This window comes from Pecten maximus, chromosome 6, assembly GCF_902652985.1.
Source record: "Pecten maximus chromosome 6, xPecMax1.1, whole genome shotgun sequence".
NCBI lineage: Eukaryota > Metazoa > Mollusca > Bivalvia > Pectinida > Pectinidae > Pecten > Pecten maximus.
In genome coordinates, this window is record NC_047020.1 from 28,790,312 (window position 1) to 28,809,824 (window position 19,513).

The 19,513-nt window shown below is 36.3% G+C and overlaps 1 protein-coding gene across 5 annotated transcripts; it reads right to left on the reverse strand.

Annotated features, from left to right (window-relative positions):
• Positions 1-1,422: 1,422 nt before the first annotated feature.
• LOC117329464 (protein FAM114A2-like) lies at positions 1,423-19,500 on the reverse strand. Of its 5 annotated transcripts, none has more exons than XR_004533215.1 (16): positions 19,413-19,500; positions 17,550-18,257; positions 16,196-16,292; positions 15,820-15,954; positions 15,341-15,466; positions 14,687-14,821; positions 13,363-13,541; positions 12,108-12,357; positions 9,076-9,237; positions 8,701-8,789; positions 7,950-8,027; positions 7,383-7,522; positions 6,961-7,033; positions 5,266-5,322; positions 2,577-5,133; positions 1,423-1,863 (listed from the first exon to the last, which is right to left on the reverse strand). XR_004533215.1 is itself a non-coding variant. In XM_033887417.1 (16 exons), the coding sequence occupies exons 2-16, from the start codon at positions 18,243-18,245 to the stop codon at positions 4,992-4,994; spliced, it is 2,307 nt and encodes a 768-aa protein (XP_033743308.1). In that variant the 5' UTR covers positions 18,246-18,257; positions 19,413-19,500; the 3' UTR covers positions 1,423-4,991. The 5 variants fall into 5 exon arrangements, 4 of the variants coding, with proteins under 4 accessions (XP_033743308.1, XP_033743306.1, XP_033743307.1 ...); XM_033887417.1 differs by having other exon boundaries at positions 1,423-5,018; positions 5,071-5,133; XM_033887415.1 differs by having other exon boundaries at positions 1,423-5,133.
• Positions 19,501-19,513: the final 13 nt, after the last annotated feature.

Consider the following 19,513-nt stretch of genomic DNA (forward strand, 5'->3'; position numbering starts at 1 on the left):
CCGTCCTCATATTGCCCAGTTGTTGTCTCCTTGACACCGTCCTCTTACGACATTGTTGGTGTCTCCTTGACATCCGTCCTCATATGACCCTGTTGTTGTCTCCTTGACACGCGTCCTCATATTGCCCAGTTGGTGTCTCCTTGACACATGTCCTTATAAGTCTCATTCAGTGGCAGACCTCAAAAGCTGAAATGCCCACCAGATAATCTAACCATTGAGTGGTAAACCTCATGAGCTAAAAAGTCAACTAGAATGTCTCACCATTGTGTGGCCAACCCTGGAGGACTAACAAGGCATCACACAATACTAATCACGAATGTTTATTTATAGCAACAGTGACCTCAATTTTGACTCAAGGCAGTTGAATTGAATTACACACTTGCACAAGAGATGATGGTTGTGAGTAAATGTATGATTAATGAAGTTACTTGAGCGAAGACATGAAACTATATTTATAGTAACAGTGACCTCAATTTTGTCTGCATGTGTTTGAAATGCTAACTTGTAGAAGAGATAATGGTTGTAAGTGTATGAAGAAGTTGGATCAAGGAAGTCGAAAACCAGTAGTAATGGTGACCTCAATTATGACTGCATGTGGTTGAAATGCAAACTTGTAGAAGTCATGATGGTTTTGAGTAAGTGTATGAAGTTTTAGAACAATTGGATAATCAATCAAGTCAGTAAATCAAGGACATCAAAAAATTACCGATAGTAACAGTGACCACAATTTTGAATTACTAAGTGAAAGAAACGTTATCGTGACTGTATAACGGCAAAACTACAAGTGACAGAACGAAACATTACATATATATTTTCATGTATTGACCAGTCTTCACACTAAACTGATGAGCGACAGAGCGGACTTATAATGATTATATAATGTTGACAAATATTGACCAAACTTTTCACCAAAAATGATAACTTGCTTAATTTTTTCGTGGTCCCGTCGACTTTGAGTTAACAAAGTTCCACTGTATGTGGTTGAAAGGCAAAATCTTAATGAAAAAAAAGGTTGTGAGTAAGTGTATGCAGTTTCAGGGCAATTGGATAATTAATGATGTCAGTAGAGTGACAATGCCAAAAACTTATACTTACAATGATCTCAAATGACCTCAGGTCCTTGAAATGCCAACTTGTACAAGAGGTGATAGTTGTAAGTGTATGATGTTTCAGGACAATCGTATAATAAATGTATGAAATATTTGTTTTAAAGAAGTTTTTAAGTTCATTGGCACAAAATAAAATCTCCATCATATGGGGATGCTTCAGTATAAAATGTCATTTACATCTAACAGGATTAGTCACATCAGGATTAGCATCAAACATTCCACTTTTGGACTTTGCCAGGAAGGTCTTGAGACAGGCGCCACTGTATGAAATCATTTTGTTCTTTATCCAGGTAAGATATAACATAACAATCAATGAAAGTGATGTTTTGTTTAATTTTCTTTTCATTATTAGTTTGAAAATAAATACAATAGCAATATTTCATTCCAATATCAAATCAATTCAAATTACAGAAATGACATTAAAATCACTACAAACAATTTACATGTACAATGATTTTCCCCCATAACTCCACAATTATTTCCATTCTTTTCTTTAATCATGATCAATATTACAAAATGCAATAAAACATTTATTCACCAAATATTAGTTTTGCAATACGAATGATTTTCAAACTTTGTTAAAATGATCCCTATAATTACAAATGTATGTCACAAAAGTACTTTTTACTGGTCTGAGGATTACAGTATCAGTAATCTATGACTAAGTAGTCACTGATTTATAGCACTATTAGCAGCATCACTTAACCTCTGTAATGCCCATTATTAATTATATAACTGTACAACACTGATCAGACTTATCTATACAACACTGTTCAGACTTATCTTTACAACACTGTTCAGACTAATCTATACAACACTGTTCAGACTTATCTATACAACACTGTTCAGACTAATCTGTATAACACTGTTCAGACTTATCTATACAACCCTGTTCAGACTAATCCATACAACACTGTTCAGACAACTCTGTACAACACTGATCAGACTTATCTATACAACACTGTTCAGACTACTCTATACAACACTGTTCAGACTAATCTATACAACACTGTTCAGACTTATCTATACAACACTGTTCAGACTTATCTATACAACACTGTTCAGACTTATCTATACAACACTGTTCAGACTTATCCATACAATACTGTTCAGACTAATCTATACAACACTGTTCAGACTTATCTATACAACACTGTTCAGACTTATCTATACAACACTGTTCAGACTTATCTATACAACACTGTTCAGACAACTCTATACAACACTGTCCAGACTAATCTACAACACTGTTCAGACTAATCCATACAACACTGTTCAGTCTAATCTATACAACACTGTTCAGACTTATCTACAACACTGTTCAGACTTATCTATACAACACTGTTCAGACAACTCTGTACAACACTGTTCAGACTAATCTACAACACTGTTCAGACTTATCTATACAACACTGTTCAGTCTAATCTATACAACACTGTTCAGACTTATCTACAACACTGTTCAGACTTATCTATACAACACTGTTCAGACTTATCTATACAACACTGTTCAGACTACTCTGTACAACACTGTTCAGACTAATCTGTACAACACTGTTCAGACTAATCTATACAACACTGTTCAGACTAATCTATACAACACTGTTCAGACTTATCTATACAACATTGTTCAGACTTATCTATACAACACTGTTCAGACTTATCTGTACAACACTGTTCAGACTTATCTATACAACACTGTTCAGACTTATCTATACAACACTGTTCAGACTTATCTGTACAACACTGTTCAGACTTATCCATACAACACTGTTCAGACTAATCTATACAACACTGTTCAGACTTATCTACAACACTGTTCAGACTTATCTATACAACACTGTTCAGACTTATCTATACAACACTGTTCAGACTACTCTGTACAACACTGTTCAGACTAATCTGTACAACACTGTTCAGACTAATCTGTACAACACTGTTCAGACTTATCTATACAACACTGTTCAGACTAATCTGTACAACACTGTTCAGACTTATCTATACAACACTGTTCAGACTTATCTATACAACACTGTTCAGACTTATCTGTACAACACTGTTCAGACTTATCTATACAACACTGTTCAGACTAATCTGTACAACACTGTTCAGACTTATCTACAACACTGTTCAGACTTATCTATACAACACTGTTCAGACTTATCTGTACAACACTGTTCAGACTTATCTATACAACACTGTTCAGACTTATCTATACAACACTGTTCAGACTTATCTATACAACACTGTTCAGACTTATCTGTACAACACTGTTCAGACTTATCTATACAACACTGTTCAGACTTATCTGTACAACACTGTTCAGACTAATCTATACAACACTGTTAAGTCTAATCTATACAACACTGTTCAGACTTATCCATACAACACTGTTCAGACTTATCCATACAACACTGTTCAGACTTATCTATACAACACTGTTCAGACTTATCTATACAACACTGTTCAGACTTATATGTACAACACTGTTCAGACTTATCTACAACACTGTTCAGACTTATCTATACAACACTGTTCAGACTTATCTATACAACACTGTTCAGACAAATCTATACAACACTGTTCAGACTTATCTATACAACACTGTTCAGACTTATCTATACAACACTGTTCAGACTAATCTATACAACCCTGTTCAGACTTATCTATACAACACTGTTCAGACTTATCTATACAACACTGTTCAGACTTATCTATACAACACTGTTCAGACTTATCTGTACAACACTGTTCAGACTTATCTATACAACACTGTTCAGACTAATCTGTACAACACTGTTCAGACTAATCTATACAACACTGTTAAGTCTAATCTATACAACACTGTTCAGACTTATCTATACAACACTGTTCAGACTTATCTATACAACACTGTTCAGACTAATCTGTACAACACTGTTAAGTCTAATCTATACAACACTGTTCAGACTTATCTATACAACACTGTTCAGACTTATCTATACAACACTGTTCAGACTTATCTATACAACACTGTTCAGACTTATCTATACAACACTGTTCAGACAACTCTGTACAACACTGTTCAGAATAATTTGTATAACACAGATTTCTGCACACCATCATAATGTATAAATATACTACATTGTATATACACTTCATTGCTTCTTTGTACATTTTATATACATTTCTGTTCTTTGTGAACGTCTATGGAATCTCTTTATAATGTTGTCAAATATACTACATTGAGTATGTACAAAAAAGTTACAATACTTCAACATCACAGCCAACAGTTTTTTTTTATATAAAGTGCACACCATTGTATATGACCCTTATACTGGCAAATTTTGCATTGTACATTTAATACATGAAGTTCAGCTGTTTATAAACACTGTGGTTCAATCTGTGTGCTAAGAGAATGTATGGTATGATTCAATATTTTAGGGTGGCATATATGGTGACCTGCACACTGTATGGTTCAGTTGTCATGGTGAAAGGCGGCCTGTATGTTGACCAGTAGCCTGTACGGTTCATTTCTCCTATTGGAGGACAGCCTGTATGGTGACCTTAAGACTGTATGGTTCAGTTTTTTTTGGTGTATGGTGGCCTTTATGGTGATCTGTAGACTGTATGGTTAAGTTGTCTCTTTGAAGGGCCACCTGTATGTTGACCAGTAGCCTGTATGGTTTAGTTGTCATGGTGTAGGGTGGCCTGTATAGTGACCTGTAGGATGTATGGTTAAGTGTCCCTATTGGAGGGCAGCCTGTATGGTGACCTGTAGGATGTATGGTTCAGTGTCCCTATTGGAGGGCAGCCTGTATGGTGACCTGTAGGATGTATGGTTCAGTGTCCCTATTGGAGGGCAGCCTGTATGGTGACCTGTAGGATGTATGGTTCAGTGTCCCTATTGGAGGGCAGCCTGTATGGTGACCTGTAGAATGTATGGTTCAGTGTCCCTATTGGAGGGCAGCCTGAATGGTGACCTCTTGTAGACACGGCAGCAGTAACTGGAAAGCATCCTGTATGTATGTACTACTGTTTCCTGCCTGCAATACAAAGTTTGTCAGTTATTATATATCAAAATCTTTCTATACCGGGTCAAAGTTACACTCTTATACATGTAAAAGATTATATCTTGGTAATGTTGTAGTTGATACACCTATTATACATGTACTTACCTCCAGATAGATGTTGGTAACCAGAGTGTTGATGTCACTGCTATCCTCTTCACCCTCCTGATGAACATAAAGAAAAACTCTATTACTTCGACAGCTTCCAGACATTTTAACAAACCAGTGTCAGTACAATATTGTCAGTCCAGGACATACATATGGACATTCCAGTAAAGACAGACAGACAAAATTCAAAACAGGCAGACAAATGTCAGTCCTGGACAGACAGAAAACATTAATAACAAATCAACACCTCAAGCATGGAACACATCTCACATGTGTGGCCTCCAAGGCAATAAACACTGCAGATTATCCTTACAGATTATCAATCAATGTTTGAAAGTCTCATGTGACCTGTCACCTCCAAACTAGGTCAAGGTCATTGAAGTTACATATTTACATAGCAGCATGTTTTCCTACTATGTTATGGTACAACATTAAACAAGAGGCCCAGAGGGCCTGTATCACTCACCTGGTTTATTTGAGCAAACATAAAGATAATGTTCATGTTATATTTGTTAATGTCTAAAACAATGCTACATTGTATATGTATGAGTATGGCTTAAAGATCTCAACTGCTTCAAAGATATAACCTTGAAACGAAGTCAAGACTCAACATGATTGTGTTTAAAGAAGCCTATTAAGTCCCTTGGGGTGGGGAAAGACCCCTGGGCTTATTCTTACATCAGGCTTGTGTTCATCTCTTGATCTTAATTGTTTCAAAAATGCAAAAAGTCCTTTATAGCAATATAGTCAAATTGATCCCTTTTGCCCCGCCCTTGAGGCCCCTGGGGGATCAGCCCATCATTTGTATAACTTTAAATCCCAGCCACCTAGAGATGTTACCACTGAAATACCAATGTCATACATTGCTTAGGTCCAGAGAAGAAGTTGTTAATATCAATATTGCTAAAAGAACCACTTTTGGCCCAACCCCTCAGGCCCCTGCAGGGTCAGCCCCATCATTTGTATAAATTTGAATCCCAGGCACCTATGAATGCTACCACTGAAATATCAAAGCCATGCATTGCTTAGGTCCAGAGAAGAAGTCGTTAATATCGATATTACAAAATGGACCCCTTTTGACCCTGCCCCTCGGCCCCTGGGGAGTTAATCCAATCATATGTATAAATTTGAATCCTAGCCACCTAGGGATGCTACTGCTGAAATACCAATGTCATACATTGCTTAGGTCCAGAGAAGAAGTTGTTATTATCAATATTGCCAAATGGACCCCTTTTGGCCCTGCCCCTCAGGCCCCTAAAGGGTCAGTCCTATCATTTGTACAAATTTGAATCCCAGCAACCTAGGGATGCTACCACTAAAATATCAATGTCATGCATTGCTTAGGTCCAGAGAAGAAGTCGTTTATATCAATATTGCCTAATGGACCCCTTTTGGCCCTGCCCCTCGGGCCCCTAGGGGGTCAGTCCCATCATATGTAAAAATTTGAATCCCACCCACCTAGGGATGCTTCCTACCAAATTTGGTTAAATTCTGATCAGGGGTTCAGAAGAAGTCAATTGTGTTGACGGACGGATGGACGGACGGATGGACGGACGGACGGACGGACGGACGGACGGACGGACGAAGGACACCTGATGCCATGGTATGGCATAAGCTCACCTTGGTCCTTTGGACCAGGTGAGCTAAAAAAATGAATATTGTTTTATTAAGGATTTTTCAGACATGGATACTCACGGCCAGTGTGTTGAGGACAGATGTAAACTTCACGGACATAATTCCCACCTCCGTACACAAGACATTTGTCAGACTGCAAAAAATCCATTAGCATATAGTTACAATGATTCCAGCACTCTATTGAAGTGTTAGGTCCAAAATAAAAATTTGTGAATTTCTGCATTTCAAAATAATGAAGAGAATAGGGAAAGAACGAGAAAGAAACACTAAGGAAGAAAGGAAAAGGTGGAAGAGGATGGTAAGGATGATGTGGGATGAAGAAGACAAGAAAAAGAGGAAAAGACAGAAGAAAGGACGAAGAACTAAATGCAAAGTCTCACTTAGGTGTTGTACAATAAAGTCTAAATCGTATTTACATTCCCAATAATTAAGGTTAGAAATATGTTTAAAAACAAGATGTTATCAGGAGAATGATTACTCACTTAGAAAGACTGGTGGCTCTGTCTAAACACTGTTTATCAGACGGTTGGTTTAACAGAATTAGCTCCCCTGCTTTGTGAAACTGCTCCACAGACTTAGATGTCAGTTCCGCCAGTGATTGTATCGCCACCTGGTGGACAGCCTACAACAAAAGACAGACAACTTTTCCTAGAGGAGAAACAACTACCACACAAAGATACAATTTCTCTGCAATTTTTTTCAAACAACTGCGAACGTGTAGTTGAATTTGAAACAACCTTAGAATTGATACTATGAAACTGGGTAATATGGATTAATTGTTAAAGGAGTTGCATTTCATTAAATGTCAACACAAAGTACAAAGCTAACTTTGGAGATATTGAAAACTTAAACTTATGATAATATATCAATCTATATTTCATTAAAAAATTAATTGACCTTTATAACTTATTGTCCATAAAAAAGATTTGACACCATGATTTTTTCTATTTTTCCAGTTCCGCTTTTACTTTTGGGTAAAAACTTTACAACTCATTCTCGATAATTGTTGGAACATTTTTTTACATAATGGATATCCAAAGAACAATCACCTTGGGTTGGGCCTGCTCTTCCTCCCCTTCCTCCTTCGTGCAAAATTTACTAATACTTTGGCGGATTTTGTCCTGGGTCTGAAATAGATTTGATCATTCATATAATTCAGCCTTAATGTCTCTATAGAAATGAAGTTGTCTTTCTCAAGTCATTCTAATGTTATTCAGGTAACCAGCCTTTCTAAGGTCATCCTACTGTAGTTCAGCTAACCAACCTTTCTAAGGTCATCCTACTGTAGTTCAGGTGACAAACCTTTCTCAGGTCATCCTACCATAGTTCAGGTAACCAGCCTTCCTCGAGCCGTCTTACTGTACAGGTTGCAACTACTACCTGACAGAGATCTGATAATTCTGATGTCAGCATGTTCTCACACACTTGTTCAAAACACGGACGGCAAATAAAAATTGAGAGTGTTTTACTTTGTTAATATGTGGTGAGTGCATCAATTATAAACATAACAATCTTACACTTCCATGACCATTCAAGTGAACATATTATCATAAAATTTTTACAGACTGCCAGATTTCACAGCCATGTAATGACAGCCGTGAAAAGTAACGAGATTTAAGGTTAACATGAACATCCTAAACACTGAAAAATATTTTCAAATGTGCAGTTCTATGCTGGGTACACAGAATGTTACATTTCAATATAACAAGGAATTCTGACAATCATCCACTACACCTACAGTATATTAAAGTGGATAGAGAGTCAGAATCATTTGGAGGAGCACAGACAAACCTTACTTACCCTGTTCAGTTTGCCTGGATCAGTACCCAGACTGAGGTTTGCCAAGTTATCAGTAACCAGCTTCACAAAATCTTGATCCTCTGGATCTTCTGGAACACATTGAACATACACCAATGAAAAGGAGGATTAATACAACAATATTATACTATAATGTCATGTAATCTAGGATTTTCTGGAACATATTGTCATACACCAATGAAAAGGAGGATTAATACAACAATACTATACTATAATATCATATATAATCTAACTGCTATTCTGAGAATATTCATTCTAAATATAATGTTCAAATAAAAACAAATCTACTAAAGACACATTGGACTATCAATATTACAGCAATAGTAAATCAAAATTTAAATCATTAATTGTACAAACCATCGTCATCATCCTCTTCATTTCTTTCAAACACCTGTTTGATCATGATGAGATCAGACTTTATGTCAGCGAGCGTATCAGCAGGCATGGATGTCAGTAGTGTCTGCACCTTCTTCTCACACTGATTGGCCAGGATCTCCAGAGCCTCCAAGTGGGCCAGACCTAGATATAGAAATTACAGACATAATCTCTAGTGTGTCCAAGTGGGCCAGGCCTAAATATAGAAATTAAATACAGAACATATAGTGTGTCCAAGTGGGCCAGGCCTAGATATAGAAATTACAGACAGAATCTCTAGAGTGTCCAAGTGGGCCAAGCCTAGATATAGAAATTACAGACAGAATCTCTAGAGTGTCCAAGTGGGCCAGGCCTAGATATAGAAATTACAGACAGAATCTCTAGTGTGTCTAAGTGGGCCAGGCCTAGATATAGAAATTACAGACAGAAACTCTAGTGTGACCAAGTGGGCCAGGCCTAGATATAGAAATTACAGACAATCTCTAGTGTGACCAAGTGGGCCAGGCCTAGATATAGAAATTACAGACAGAATCTCTAGAGAGTCCAAGTGGGCCAGGCCTAGATATAGAAATTACAGACAATCTCTAGTGTGACCAAGTGGGCCAGGCCTAGATATAGAAATTACAGACAGAATCTCTAGAGAGTCCAAGTGGGCCAGGCCTAGATATAGAAATGACAGACAGAATATCTAGTGTCCAAGTGGGCCAGGCCTAGATATAGAAATTACAGACAGAATCTCTAGAGTGTCTAAGTGGGCCAGGCCTAGATATAGAAATTACAGACAGAATCTCTAGAGTGTCCAAGTGGGCCAGGCCTAGATATAGAAATTACAGACAGAATCTCTAGTGTGACCAAGTGGGCCAGGCCTAGATATAGAAATTACAGACAGAATCTCTAGTGTCCAAGTGGGCCAGGCCTAGATATAGAAATTACAGACAGAATCTCTAGAGTGTCTAAGTGGGCCAGGCCTAGATATAGAAATTACAGACAGAATCTCTAGAGAGTCCAAGTGGGCCAGGCCTAGATATAGAAATTACAGACAGAATCTCTAGAGTGTCCAAGTGGGCCAGGCCTAGATATAGAAATTACAGACAGAATCTCTAGTGTGTCTAAGTGGGCCAGGCCTAGATATAGAAATTACAGACAGAAACTCTAGTGTGACCAAGTGGGCCAGGCCTAGATATAGAAATTACAGACAATCTCTAGTGTGACCAAGTGGGCCAGGCCTAGGTATAGAAATTACAGACAGAATCTCTAGAGAGTCCAAGTGGGCCAGGCCTAGATATAGAAATTACAGACAATCTCTAGTGTGACCAAGTGGGCCAGGCCTAGATATAGAAATTACAGACAAATCTCTAGAGAGTCCAAGTGGGCCAGGCCTAGATATAGAAATGACAGACAGAATATCTAGTGTCCAAGTGGGCCAGGCCTAGATATAGAAATTACAGACAGAATCTCTAGAGTGTCTAAGTGGGCCAGGCCTAGATATAGAAATTACAGACAGAATCTCTAGAGTGTCCAAGTGGGCCAGGCCTAGATATAGAAATTACAGACAGAATCTCTAGTGTGACCAAGTGGGCCAGGCCTAGATATAGAAATTACAGACAGAATCTCTAGTGTCCAAGTGGGCCAGGCCTAGATATAGAAATTACAGACAGAATCTCTAGAGTGTCTAAGTGGGCCAGGCCTAGATATAGAAATTACAGACAGAATCTCTAGAGAGTCCAAGTGGGCCAGGCCTAGATATAGAAATTACAGACAGAATCTCTAGTGTCCAAGTGGGCCAGGCCTAGATATAGAAATTAAAGACAGAATCTCTAGAGTGTCCAAGTGGGCCAGGCCTAGATATAGAAATTACAGACAGAATCTCTAGTGTGTCCAAGTGGGCCAGGCCTAGATATAGAAATTACAGACAGAATATCTAGTGTGTCCAAGTGGGCCAGGCCTAGATATAGAAATTACAGACAGAATCTCTAGAGTGTCCAAGTGGGCCAGGCCTAGATATAGAAATTACAGACAGAATCTCTAGAGAGTCCAAGTGGACCAGGCCTAGATATAGAAATTATAGACAGAATCCCTAGAGTGTCCAAGTGGGCCAGGCCTAGATATAGAAATTACAGACAGAATCTCTAGTGTGTCCAAGTGGGCCAGGCCTAGATATAGAAATTACAGACAGAATCTCTAGAGTGTCCAAGTGGGCCAGGCCTAGATATAGAAATTACAGACAGAATCTCTAGAGAGTCCAAGTGGACCAGGCCTAGATATAGAAATTACAGACAGAATCTCTAGAGAGTCCAAGTGGACCAGGCCTAGATATAGAAATTATAGACAGAATCTCTAGAGTGTCAAAGTGGGCCAGGCCTAGATATAGAAATTATAGACAGAATCTCTAGAGAGTCCAAGTGGACCAGGCCTAGATATAGAAATTACAGACAGAATCTCTAGAGAGTCCAAGTGGACCAGGCCTAGATATAGAAATTATAGACAGAATCTCTAGAGTGTCCAAGTGGGCCAGGCCTAGATATAGAAATTATAAGACAGAATATCTAGAGTGTCCAAGTGGGCCAGGCCAAGATTTCAGTTTTCTGAGAAACAAAAACCAACATGGGTACTGGTACGAAGCGTTGAACCGCTCACCACGGGCTTTAATACATATAAGTAATATCTGCTTACCCTACAATTACCCATAATGTACAGCCCACGTAGTTTGTCTGTCACCGACAATACAGACTGAGTATTCTATCTTACACAAATAATAGAGACCTGACTACTAATCTGACATCTAAACAGGTACCTGAATCTCTACTGTAAAGACTGACATTTGATGTAGATGCATTTCTGTGTTTGAGTGAATTTGCAAAAATATGTGACACCAAAATTTGGCTTGTTATGATAAAAATACTTAAATAAGACCTGACAGGACTGAAAAGATACCAAGAAAGATCCACTTATTTATATGCCCTCATTTGAGAAAAATATTGAAACACCCCAATCGATAGAATCTCTAAACTTGCCTTGATATTCATCAAACATGAACCCAAAGTGGGCCTTCCGTGCATCATCGGATTCTTTTTCCTGCTCCATACGCTTGGCTGAATCTTCCTTAGCATCTCGCAGAATCTGGGAAAGGTTAGGCTTATCTCCCCTCTGAAACAACACTTCCTTTGTCTTGTGAAGTCCGGGGTCGTGGTCTTTGATGACATCAAATGTCTTTTTACCAATGGTTTCCAGGACATCCAAACTGCCAGTCACCAAGGCATTACTCTGTAAAATGCAAGTAAGTATGTCACCTAATTAGAAATACCAGTATATTAATGCAAAGTACATAACGAAATAAAAAAAATCCTTTCTGGGAGATTGCACACATCTTAAATTTCATGCCTCATTTATTCATTCATAGACCTCCTTTTAGAAACGAATATTTCAAAAAATATATTTTGGCTACTCTTTCTTGTGGGCTTATTGGAGAAAATGTGAACATCGAGGAGGTTTACAGATGATTTATACTTGAGAATAAGGTAACAATTTGAAAGCCTCCAGAAGAGAAGGTATGGAAAGTATGACATGGGTTTTGGAGTAATGACAGTGCAGTGTCTACTGTCATGCTATGAACACAATCACTCTCTACTGATGTGTATTTTACTTTCTGCACACTATTTACATATATATATGTCTGTAGGTTTCATTCCATTCACAAATACTCTAATTCCAAACTTAGAGCAATCATTAAAAATTAACGAGACCCTGTGACACAAACAATGGAGTAGTCTCCTAAACTTTCAACAAGAAACTGAGGGCATACTATGTGATTATTACATATATATTGTACATGTATATATTTATAATTAAAAGTAAATAATGTCCTTGTGATGGATGTACATAATAATAAAAAAAAACATAATAAAAAAAAACATAATAAAAAACACAAACCATAAAATCACAAGCGCTTTCACATGCTTTGTATATTTATTTCTCTGAGTGTCTCATAAGCCTTTTATAGGCTAGGTGTAAATTCTAAATTTTGATAATTCTGTATAATTATAATACGTATATATGATGTTTTATTTAAAATTGACATGTGACACTTTGATTAAATATATTGTATTGTATGTATTGTAATAGACATCCATCAAGATCTGTCTTTGTGAAGAGCCTATTTAAAATGATTCACAGTAATAAGCCTGTATGTATGACCGTTCACTGTTCTGTAGGGTAAGGGTCTGTTTCTACTGACCGTGTTCTGTAGGGTAATGGTCTGTTTTTACTGACCGTGTTCTGTACCATGTGAGTAGTGTTCTGTACTACAGAGGTCAAGCTGGACATCCCCCAGGATGAGAACCAGTTACTTCCAGAACCTTGGTCTCCCCCTTCAGGATTCATCACATTGTCCTCTTTCTTTTTCTCTTCTTGTTTTTCTCCTTTTTCCTTCTGATCAACCTCTTCTTGGTCTGTTAAAAAAAACGAATGATTATACTACCAGGTACAATAGTATCATAGTAATTCACTGTTAGTATCATAGTAATTCACTGTTAGTATCATAGTAATTCAACGTTAGTATTATAGTAATTCACTGTTAGTATCATAGTAATTCACTGTCAGTATCATAGCAATTCACTGTTAGTATCATAGTAAATTACTGTTAGTATCATAGAAATTCACTGTTAGTATCATAGTAATTCACTGTTAGTATAGTAATTCACTGTTAGTATAATAGTAATTCACTGTTAGTATCATAGTAATTCACTGTTAGTATCATAGTAATTCACTGTCAGTATCATAGCAATTTACTGTTAGTATCATAGGAATTCACTGCTAGTATCATAGTAATTCACTGTAAGTATCATAGTAATTCACTGTTAGTTTCATAGTAATTCACTGCTAGTATCATAGTAATTCACTGTAAGTATCATAGTAATTCACTGTCAGTATCATAGTAATTCACTGTTGGTATCATAGTAATTCACTGTTAGTATAATAGTAATTCACTGTTGGTATCATAGTAATTTACTGTTAATATCACAGTAATTAACTGTTAATATCATAGTAATTCACTGTTAGTATCATAGTAATTCACTGTTAGTATCATAGTAATTCACTGTTATATAGTACATGTATCATAGTAATTCACTGTTGGTATCATAGTATTCACTGTTAGTATCATAGTAATTCAGTGTTATATAGTACATGTATCATAGTAATTCACTGTTATATAGTACATGTATCATAGTAAGTCACTGTTATATAGTACATGTATCATAGTAATTCACTGTTGGTATCATAGTATTTCACTGTTAGTATCATAGTATTTCACTGTTAGTATCATAGTAATTCACTGTTAGTATCATAGCAATTCACTGTTAGTATCATAGTAATTCACTGTTAGTATCATAGCAATTCACTGTTAGTATCATAGCATTTCATTGTTAGTATCATAATAATTCACTGTTAGTATCATAATAATTCACTGTTAGTATCATAATAATTCACTGTTAGTATCATAGTAATTCACTGTTAGTATCATAGAAATTCACAGTTACCCATGGCTAGAACAGACATATATTATCATAAATGTATCAGAAATCCTATATCTTACTTTCTCTGTCGATGGTGGTGTTTTCTGGGGCCTCTGATTCCTCCCGAGACTTCCTCTTCATTTCGGCCAGCTCCTCTGGTGACGGCGCCCCCATACTGGTCTCTACTGCATCCACAAGTGTATTGAACTTGTCCTCTGTCACAGAAATACATGTTCAGTATTGTCAGATATCATACAATACTAATATATATATATATATGTAAATGTATGTGTAACTGGTAATTTCAATGTTGATTTGACCACTATTACAAGTACATATTAATATATATCATACCCAACAAAATTATAAATCAGAAAGAAAAATGAAAAATTCATGGAAAATGACATTTACACTTTTTTCTCTAAAATCCTCCTGAGTCCTCCAATAAATAATGTTGTAAAGTAGGGATGTTCATCTAATATCCACTGTCTAATAGCCAGTTATCTCCCTTTATAGTGTTAATCCCTTTTCACTTCCAAAAAGATAATTATGATTGTTTTGAAATAATAGATACTGGTCAAATATAGTCTGCGGTAGAGGATATACGACCTTACTAAAAGTAACTAATTTAATGTTTGTGTTGTATATACATATACAGAGGTATATATGTATCAGTGTTGACTTTGGCAGCAAAACCTGAGTGAGTTACATGATGTTACACAAGCTCTACATACCAACATGGCCAGCTAAGGACTGGAACCAGCCACCTTTAGCCTGCTCCTCTTGGCGATCTTCTGGGTTATCTCCCTTATTTTCTGTCACAGACTTTTTATTTTCCTCCTGATCATCATGTTCTGAGTCTGCAAAGTTATTAAAAAAAACATTATCAGTGTCATGGTTTTCTTGTATACATATCTTCTTGTCATGACAGCAAATCAGGACATATGTTATTTCAACTTATGAAACACAATCTCCTTACATACAAAAAGAACATTCAATGAGCCTAGATAATAGCAATTGCAATTTTGTAGTTGCACATATTTTAAATCTAAATGCTTTTTCAGGAATGAATGTAAAGATACATGTGGATGAAAAGACTGAAGTTTACATTTTCAGGAAACAGATCACTACCATATAATAATATTTTAAATGTCACTTCAATCTTTCATATCCTTAGAAACAATTTACACCAGCATCTCATGATATATCTTACTTTCTCTGTCGATGGTGGTGTTTTCTGGGGCCTCAGATTCCTCCCGAGACTTCCTCTTCATTTCGGCGAGCTCCTCTGCTGACGGCGCCCCCATACTGGTCTCTACTGCATCCACTAGTGTATTGAACCCGCCCTCTACAAAAGTAATACTGTTAGAGGCTCTCCTGAAAACACTAGGTCTGTAGATACACATCAAATGTACTTTGTGAAATGAAATACATTTAATGATGCTGACAAATTTTGCTGCTATCAAACATATACAAATACCTCAAACAATGTTGAAGTAGGAGACTTATAAATTACATGTATACCACATGCGTATACCTAAATATCAAAGAATAGGACTTAAGTACATTGTATTTGATACTGTACATACCAACTTGACTGGTGAAGGTTGACACTGAATGGGACGCTACATTCATCAGAGATGATCCCCAGTTACCCCAGGCACTCCAGCCACCAGATGCAGAGGACTGCAATGTAGTAAATAATACAAACTGTTAATAATCAAGTATTTAATATCATCATCATCATCATCATTTCAAAATAATTTCCTCCTGTAATATATACTTTCATATAAGAGATCCCAGAGGGATCTTGGCACCCACTATTTATGTAAGTATGTATTTATTGCATTGATGCAAGCTATAGATATTTTTCTTCTTTCATGGATAACAACATGTTCTAAAACTTATTCTGCTGTGTTTGAAATAATCCTTTTAAAGATAAAATCATTCAATCTATGGACTAAAACAGTGAATTGTAACATGATGATATATCAAAATTCATAATAGATGCTAGAATATGTCTAAGCAGGCTCAAGATATGGCATGCACAGCTAGGACCAAAGCTGAATGTTTGTCTTATGTTTTAAGAACATCACTATTGTTGTTCTTGAGGAATAGCAGTAACAAACTACAAATTTCAAAATTCTAAAAGGCTGCTGGCGAGTATCTGATGAAGCTCAAGCATGTATCGAGTAAATCTCATGTTAACAAAGACATCCATTCATTATAGCTCTTATTTAAGGAAAAGTGCCAACAAACTTGATTCATCATTCAAAATTCAAAATGGCCACTGGAGGACATAGCAAATATATGACCTATCTCAAAAAATGATGTGAAAAACTAAATGCACAACTAAGCTCCTAAAGTTCAAGAGAATCACCATAGATTCTTATAGAAACAGCAGCAACAAACTTCACACATTGAAATTCATATATTAATGGCCATTCTGAATATCCTATCAGGTTCAAACTTGGACCATCAGACATATTGAAAATAGTTTTCAGAATTTCTCTTCTTCAGTTCCTAAGAAATGCCATACAAACATTATATGTTGAATTCTAAATTCTAAAATTGCCTCAGAGACCATCTTGAATATCCCTTCAAATGGCATGCACAACAATGAAACAAACCAAACATATTCCCAAAGTTTCAGGAAGAATCCAAAATAGATGATCTGTGATATACAATATAATCACATCGTTGTGAATTATCACAACACACTATAGAACTACCGATCAGCTGTTAACACAGCTTTACATTACATTCAACGATAACACTGTTTCTAACTATTCTAGAATAAACCTAACTAGATGTAATGTAACAGTTATCACTCACAATAGTGACAATTAACCAATAGAAGTAACAAAAATAATTTTCAGAGAATGACAGACCAAGGACAAAAAGTGATGTATATATAATAATCATATTATGTAGAATACACACTTGTTTTTTCTCTTCTTGTTTTGCCTCTGTTCTTAATTCTTCTGAACGTTTAGAAGAAACATTGTCCGTTCTCTGTCTTGTATCTGTTGTTGTGTCTTTCAAAGTTTCTGTGTTTACTTCTTTCTGGGGAGTTGTTTCCCTTGACCTATGAGTAGCCACCTCCTCTGGTGTATGAGCAATTGTTTCCCCTGGTGTCTCTTCTGATTTACTTGTCTGTGTTGGCGTTTCAGAATTTGACTCAGTTTTATCAGATTTGTCTTCATGTTTATCACTCTTTTCTTTTTTGTGGTTACCCGAACTTAATGACACAGTTGAATCTTCTGATTGCTTCTTTTTTTCCTTGGTAGATGAACCAGAACCCTTTACTTCTGTGTTAGACTTTGGAGCCTGACTTTTATCAGCGATATTAGTTTTTTTCTTTTTATCTGTGGATTTTGTTGATCCTGTTTCTTGTTTTCCAACATCAGTTTTGTTTTTATTCACATTTTTCTGTTTATTTTTTTTCTGAGAGTCTTTACTAGTTGCACCTTTCTTGCTTTCTGTTTCCTTGACACATGTCCCTGAAGTTCTTGCATCAGATTTGTCAGATTTTGTTGTTGAATGTGATCTTTTTACTTTTCCTTGTGTTGACTTAGTGTCCTCTGACAAGCCACCACCTTCATCTGCACTAGCAAACTCATCCTCAGAATCAGACATGGCTGTTGTAGTCTGAAAAAATATCAAGGTAAGTATACTAATAACCACTGACTTGTTATTAGACTTACAAACATGTGATCATTCTCAGCCCCACTGACTGTGCCAATCGCCCATGTGAAATGAATGTACATGTATACGTAGCATGTACAATCTGTAGGTAACTGTGATAGATGAGAATGATGTCATTGACACACATGTAACAGTCTATTCATCACATTAAACCATAGTGTTTAGCATGTTTTATCAAAGCTTAAGTAATTATAAGGCATTTATATTCATAACTACAACAGGTTGGAAAATTCCTTGCATTTGCAAAGATGCACTGGAACTCCCAACTGCAACACATCCTCTCATTACAGAGGAGAATATGATAAATTAATATTCCTCAGAACACAATTTGTGTACAGGTATGAAATATTTGTATGATAAACTACATTTGCAAACAAAAAGTTCGAAAATATGTTATCTACTTTTTACACAAACTGATAAACTGTACCACTATTCAATATTGCCATTGATCTTTTGTCAGAAAAGTAAGTGAACACATTCTTAAAGTAGATCCACTTAACCGTGCATGCTTTTACTGTGGTTTCTCATTGGATTAATTGCACTGTGCAGTGTATAGTTTATCAATTTGTGTAAAAAAGTGGAAATCTCTTTTTTTATTATTTTTTTTATGTGGATATCTCTGTATTTAAATGAGATATGTCATCTGTCAGGTTATTAAGAAGATTTTTCTCCTATGTAATGAGAGGATGCGTTTTGAGTTCCAGCGCATCCTCGCCAATCGAAGGATGTTCATAGAATCACAACCTATTACATAAGGTACTGAAAATCCTCTGTTATTTTTACTACACCATATGACAATTCTGGATCGTACATATATACAAGTACATTCCCCCTACAAAAACTTATACAGTCGACCGGTTGAGAAGCTTATCGTGTAACAGCAATTTACTTTGATTTGATCAAAGACGAATACATGTACAAAAAATGCATATATAGAAGTTTCTGACTTTGTTTATGACGTCATAAATTACTTACTTGTTATTTGACACTTAAGTAGCATTCATAGGTTATGACCAACTGTCATTGAATTAATTTGATAAACAGAAATCAGCATGAATTAGTATAATGGTTGATGTTAGTTAGCGCAAATCACATTACCGTCTGTTTTTATTCAGGCCACGTCAACTACGTATACGCCAGAAAATTTTTGTTTCTTTGATGTAACTTTACAGCTTGAATTGCCAGCTGGATTTTGGCGT